The 7,123-nt window shown below is 39.3% G+C and overlaps 1 protein-coding gene across 1 annotated transcript in view; it reads right to left on the minus strand.

The window, feature by feature from the left end:
• man1a1 (mannosidase, alpha, class 1A, member 1) overlaps positions 1–7,123 on the minus strand; it is a 110,541-nt gene that overhangs the window by 16,218 nt on the left and 87,200 nt on the right. Inside the window, exon 5 of the mRNA XM_015947565.3 lies at positions 1–95. Coding sequence (XP_015803051.1) covers positions 1–95 — 95 coding nt within the window. The remainder of the gene's footprint in view (positions 96–7,123) is intronic.

Consider the following 7,123-nt stretch of genomic DNA (forward strand, 5'->3'; position numbering starts at 1 on the left):
CTCTTGAGGTTGAGCAGGGCCCAGGGGATGCCTGTGGGCGTTTTGAAGGCTGGCAACAGCTTTTCTCCCAGCTCTACCGCCTTTCTACGAAACACCTGAGGAAGAAAGAGGAGATCTCATTATGAAAGAGTTCTGCCAACAGAGGAATTGATGTTTTCTCAGGCAAGCCTTTTACAAAAGAAAAGAAACAAAAAACATCCCCAGTACAAAAGTAAAAGAGCAGAGCCTGCAGCTTCTTCCTCTCACTCGTTCTCCTCCCATTTATCACTGCAATCTCCTCTCTTTGTGCTGCTCAGCTGCACACAAAGATTTGGTCTCATTTGCTGAATCAGAAAGTCACCGAGGATGTGTAAAACTCTGATATAATAACGTAATGAAGACAAATAATTCTGCAGTAATATTAGATTTATAAAAAAAATCAATGTGTATGAACTAGTTTACATCTGAATAAACCTAATTAACTTACTATAGATAAATCACGTGCTTTTTCTATTACAGAAGATTAAAATACTTAAAAAATCTAGAGAAAACAAACTTTATTTTAATCTTTAGTAAAAACTATAAAAACTGTGATTTTTGAGTTTTTTATCCATAGAAAACCTCTCTTGCAGATTTTCAGAACAAAACATCAGTCTGATTGCGTCATGCTTGACTAATAACTTTATTTTGCACTAATTTTAATTAAAACTAGTAAATTCTCACTTGGAATTTAATCCAGACCTGTTGTTACAAATCTGAGACTTAAAAATCTAAACATTACTGGCTTTTTAAGAGTTATGGTTATCAAATATAACAATACATTTAAAATTTAGGTGTTTTAAAGGGAGACTCAGCAGTATTGGGTTGCTTTGAGCGCCCCCTAGTGTCTGTTTGTAGAACCAAAAGTTAAACTTATTTCCCCGCTGTGCATTTGTCTTTTTTACCACCTTAATCAAACAGCTGTGATCTAAAACAGTGGTTCCCAACCTTTTTCCCAAGCGACCCCTTTTTTTTTACCAGTAAAATTTTTGACGACCCCTTCCCATTCTCTCTTCCAGTACAAACAGTATTAAGAAATGATTAAATTGTTCAAGCACATTTTAATATGCTTTGATTCAATAGATAACAGTAATAGTAGGCTCCAGTACAGAACAAAGTCATTAACAAAACCAAACAGAGCATAATGTGCTTGACAGTTTGTATTAATTTTCTGAACACATTATTTCTTGTAAACACTGATAAATCAATCATTCCTTTCAATAAACATTTGACACATAAAAAAAACAATGAGCAAAATGTACTTAAATGTGTATATTACTGTTTATACTAGATTATTTACTGTAAACGCTGTGATTAATGAACCAGCCCTATATTTAATGAACTTTTGACACTTGAAAATAAAACAGTGAGCTGAGCAAAATGTTCTTAAAAGTGTATTACTTTTTCTGTACTAATTATTTCCTGTCTTAACATCAGTGAACTTTTCACTCATGAAAAAAATGTGAGCAAAATGTAGTCTGTAAACAAGTAATAAATGAAGTTTTAACCCCTTAAAGTGGAAAGGACCTGGCGACCCGCTGAGAGGCTTTGGCGCCCCCTTGTGGGGCTGGGACCCCCAGGTTAGGAACCACTGATCTAAAACATGCAGGAAACATGCTGGAACCAGACTGTATGTCAGCTCAATTTTGTTTAAGTCCCAACAGAGCGGCTCGCCAATCTGAAGTTGCAAGTGGAATATTCAGTCCACAGGGGGCGATAGAGGCTGGGTGGCCTTTCATTAACCCTGCAAAGGGTCATTTTAGCACAAACTGACTCAAGAAAATAAATGAAACATATGAAAAAGATGCCAAGTGTCCCTTTAGAATGGTTGTTAAAAGCTCTGGATTTAACACACTCAAGACTTTTTTATAAAATGGTCTGAAACAGAAAAGGATGACAGCTACTACAGAAACGACTTTATAAAGAGACACTGAGAGGTGGTGGAGTAGCCATCCGCCCCGGAGACGGAGCGTTCAGCAGGAGTTTGAGAGACGAGGGCAGAAGAGAGGATGAGGTTTTGTTTTACTTTTTAGAAATAAAAGCTCTAGAGGCGGCATGTCAAAACAATGTGGCGACTTCACAGCTTTTCTCTAAAATTCAGTGGCAGGAAAAGGTTACTGTGAGCCAAACTCAGAAGAGATAACAGACAAGTGGTGTTCCCGTTCACTTGCTGGAGATACAGGTTACGGTGTTCAATTAAACAGCATAAGAAATGAACCAATGAAAACTTCAAAAACATCACAAAAATGTGAAATTTTGTATTTTAACCGTCACAAACTCGTAAAAATCTCTGCTGCTGGAGAAATATTTACATTTACCCATAAAGTTTTATCTTCCAGGTGGTACAAAACAAAACTTCAGATGTACTCATGTATATATGTATATTTATTATTATGAATTTGACATGTTGGGACAAGTCAGCCATGTATGAAAAGATAAGCATATGGGAAGCAGTAATGTCAAAGAATGAGTAACATGAAACATTACATCACAGGCTATCTGTATATTTTTATTGGTTTCTCTAATGTTAGAATGATTTTCCTTTTCTTTCGGTGTAAATGTTGGGTTAGGGTTAGGCGAGGCGTTGCCCCACCCCACAGTAGCAAAATGATCAATGCGCCACCCCCCGGGCTTCTCAACCGCCAAGCTTAGCAAGTTTTTTGGGGAAACTTTGCATTACATTATATATATATATATATATATATATATATATATATAATTTTTGTGTGAAGCGCCTCATGATTTTTATCTTGAGGCGCTATATAAAAGATTGTTTACTTTATATTATGAATGATGTTAAATAATGTTAAATTACTTTGTAATACATTGTATTGTATTATATTATATTACATTATATTTTAAGTGACAGTTTAAAAGAGCAACAATTTAACATATTTTTGCATGTTTTTTAGCCCAATTTATGTTGCATACATTAGATTTCATGCAAACACCACTCCTTGAAATTTACATGAAAAGCTCCAAACTCTCACACACACACACACACACACACACACACACACACACACACACACACACACACACACACACACACACACACACACACACACACACACACACACACACACACACACACACACACACACACAGTCACATCCTGCCTTTGCATTGACCTTAATGTGGAGGCACCATGCTAATATGTGCAGTAATGTACCTGCGGGTTAGAGCTGCAGACAACTAAAGTGAATCTGTAATAAAAACAGTCTTAAAAAACCCAGAGAAGTTTTTACCTCTAAAGTAGCCGCATTAAACGCGCCTGCTGGACTTCAAGGGTAAACTGAGTGCATCTGCTGGAGCGTGTTTACAAGAAAACTCCACCGGCACCAATTAAAAGCATTTCTAAGCACGTCATCACAGTTTCACAGACCACAGTGGGCTTGTGCGTTGCCTGAAGGCTGTTGATATTTGATCAACAAAAGAAAAAGCTATCAAACAACAAGTAAAACCTTCGATATCTTCACAAATACTGAGCTGAAATCATAAAATATGATTTGGTGTCTGTATTTTAGGGATATTGTTGTGTCGCGGTGCTGAATGGCACTCCTGACACCAGAATATCAGTGTGTTTTGTGTGGCACAGCGGGAGCAGGAAAGTGTCGTAACAAGGCATCAAATGCCAGAGATTAATGCCTTTAATAACGCTAGACGCTCGCTGAGGCAACGGAAAATCCCAGAGACGCGCAGACGAATGAATTAAACACAGCCTGTGTCCAAAGCCATCAAGCAAACTGACAACAAGCTTTAATAAGCTACTGAATCATACAGAACCTGAGGAACACACAAAACTTCAGGCTGATGCCATTAGGAGAGGCTAATGTTGATAATCACATTTCACACCTCAGCGCTTGTGACAAAATATCCATCAAGAAGATTTACTGCCACACCACAGTGTGTTTGTTTCTCTGAGTTAATCCTAGTTATTAGATAAATCCATTAACAGCAGCTGACAAGCCACCAAGTCCCTGAAGACAATAAATGTGCATCCTCACTGTTACGAGCAGTTTATTTAAATGAAATTTTTGCAAAAATGCTATTAAAACCAATGCAACAATGTGCAAATCAGTACAGAAATCATATAAAATTGAATCTGTCTTTGCTAAACTAATTCTGAACTCAAAATCAGCAACAAAACCAGCAACGCATTTAAAAAGTTGGCTGAGGTTTAACGCTGTTTTACATCATCTTTTAAGTTGTACTGTGTAATAAATAGAATATGTTACACGTGTGCTGTTAAAAGGAGGCATGTCAGTATAATTTTAGAGTTTGTGCAGCTTTAATTCTACAACTCTGAAGCTCAGAAGAAAGCAAAGCTGATGTACTTTTACTCATTTACTGAGACGATGCATTAGAAACCCCCCTTTAGCGGCGCAGCAGCAAAAGAATCCAACAAATGTTAGTTTTTGTCTAAATTTGTCACCTGTTTTTACGTTCTTTAGTACAAAAAGCGGAGTAAAAAGATGGATTGCAAAAAATGTTCCTTTTTATGTCAGATTTCAACCAAGATTACATTACGTTACGTTTTCCAAAAGGGTTTGAAGGAAGACAACTTATTGGACTTCTTGGTGTCTTCAAGATGTTTCACTTCTCATCTGAGGAGTTTTGTAAATTCTGACTGGAATACGGGAGAGTCACCCCGGTTTCACACTGCAAGCATCAGCGGAACTGAATGGCAGCGAAGCAGCACCGCTTCAAATAGAATCCAATTATAGTCTATGGAGTGTTTCAAACCAGCCGCAACGCGGCAGCGGCATGCCGCGCCACTAAAGATAGGATCGAGTAGGGCTGCTCGATTATGGCAAAAATAATAATCACGATTATGGTGACTGAAATTGAGATCACGATTATTTAGGACGATTTTTCAATTTATGTTGATTTTATTTGTTTTTATTCAGTCATAAAACTGCTCAGGGCACAATCAGGACAAAAATAAGAAACAAGATGATCACTAAAAGAACTCCTGATTCCCAGGATAAAAAGACCAATATACTTATAGCTCATAGTCTATGACCCAAGGGCTGTAGACCTTGAGTCTAACCAGTACAGAACCAAATACCAATATCTTGCAAATACTGACAACAAGAATTATACAGAGGCATTTATAACAAATAAATGCAAATAAATTCATGTTCACAAAATGTTACATAACATTTATTGAGTCGTGTCAAGGTGCTGTAGGAGAGTGCACTAGCACAGTGTCCTCAGAGAGATTAGTTATCAGCGTGAGGAACTTATTTCTACCTTATTTATAAACTATTTATTTACAGGCCCATCAGTTAATGTAATAATTGTCCCAACCACAGCTGCCCCCCCCACCCCCCCACCCCGGTCTCACAGCAATCGGGCAAGCTGCACGTGTGTTTAGCACGCTGCACGCGCACATTTAGCTGTTTTTAGCTGCTCAGGAGACCGCAGGTGCGGTGTGTGTGTCACTCACTCTGGTTAATCCAACAAGGAGCCGGCTCCGAGAGCTGTCTTTAGCGACCGACGCATCACTGCATCATTCCCTTTCCTAATGTTGTGAAGAACGGTCCGGAGCACAGGCGGAGTGTTTAGCTAACCTGCAGGAAATGTCGACGACAGTTATCCAGAAAGTAGCTAAGGGTTAGCAGAGATGTTTCTGAGATGTTCGCTAGGTACTTTTAGGATTAAAAAGTCAAGAAGGGGGTCTGAAAAGCTGCTAGAAATAGCGTCAAAGTCGCTAAGTTGGCAACACTGTGGAGGAGCGCTTCATTTGCAACTCAGGGCAGCGCAAGCGGGAGGAGCAAATAATCGGCTTGTTTTGTTTTTTATAATCGTTCAAAACTCAGATCGTAATCGTGATTAAAATTCGATTAATTGAGCAGCCCTAGGATCGAGTTCTATTTCTTCCGCGAGCCGCTTCTGGGACACGTCAATTTCCGCAGCTCACATAGTGCGAGACAGGAAACCACACAAGGTTTCAGTGTAAAATCCCCGGTTATTTTCAAAATAATATGCAACGTTGCGATGTTATTTATAACTTACGTCAGCACGTGTGACCGAACTGCTTTGTTTACCACCAGTTTCTTTCGAGAAGTGCAACGGTGTGATTCCTCGTGAGGGTTGTGATCTCTCGATGAGGAAGGATGGAGGAAATCTCGAGGGAATTCGTTGTCTCGCGATGAAGGTGTCAGAAGTCTCGAGGGATTTTAGAATCTCGCGAGTACAGCGAGGAAGCCGTGCCGTGGCCAAGACTCTCCCGGTGTGAAAAGGACCGCTTTGAAGTCAGCGAGTGAGCCGCTCCGCTGCTGTTCCGTTCCGCTGATGCTTGCAGTGTGAAACCAGGGTTAGGCTTATAAACGACATTTGTCTATTGTAGCCTAACAAGCTGAAACTGCCTATGTACTACCTCCTGAAGAGTCATTGTAGTCATTGTGTGTGTGTGTGAATGGTTGTTTTGAGGATGTGACCTGCACTGAAACTTGTCTCTCCCACACTCCCATCAGAAATGACAAAGCTCCTCGCATTAGAAGCAACACATCATCAAGAAACCAAAGAAATCCAGTTGCTTTCATTCAAACCCTTCAGATTACAATAGCCTGGATGACTGAGAACCTTCACCAGCACACATTAATTTGTAAAATATGCTGTTATGCACAATCTCACCTAGTATAGCACCATTTCTTGGCACTCAGGGTATGTATAGTGCACCACACTCCAATACTAACAACAATTTTTGGCTCGATATCCATCAAACTGGCAGAGTTTGAGCCATTTCTGTGTTAGCTCACTTTTACTAACTGTAGCTGCCATCTTGGATAAGTATTTGCTCCAGTTCTTTCTCTTGTATGTTTCTACTAGAGGGTCATTGGGGCGTGAATTCCTGTTTCGGATGTGTCTCCTGTAGTTGGAACACAAACTTGAGTAAACAATAGACTCAGCTTCTTACCCTGACTCTAACAGTGTCTTTAAAATTTAAATTATTATGTCTATGACTGGTTGAAGCTCAGAGTTTCCAGCTCACAAGCTACAGTTCTAGTAGAAATGAACTTTTAGGTTAACGTGTGTTAGATGAGGTACTTGAATCAGAGGGTCTGCTGATTTCAACCTCGTGTCCACGATGAGACAA

Source organism: Nothobranchius furzeri, chromosome 2 (genome assembly GCF_043380555.1).
Source record: "Nothobranchius furzeri strain GRZ-AD chromosome 2, NfurGRZ-RIMD1, whole genome shotgun sequence".
Classification (NCBI taxonomy): domain Eukaryota; kingdom Metazoa; phylum Chordata; class Actinopteri; order Cyprinodontiformes; family Nothobranchiidae; genus Nothobranchius; species Nothobranchius furzeri.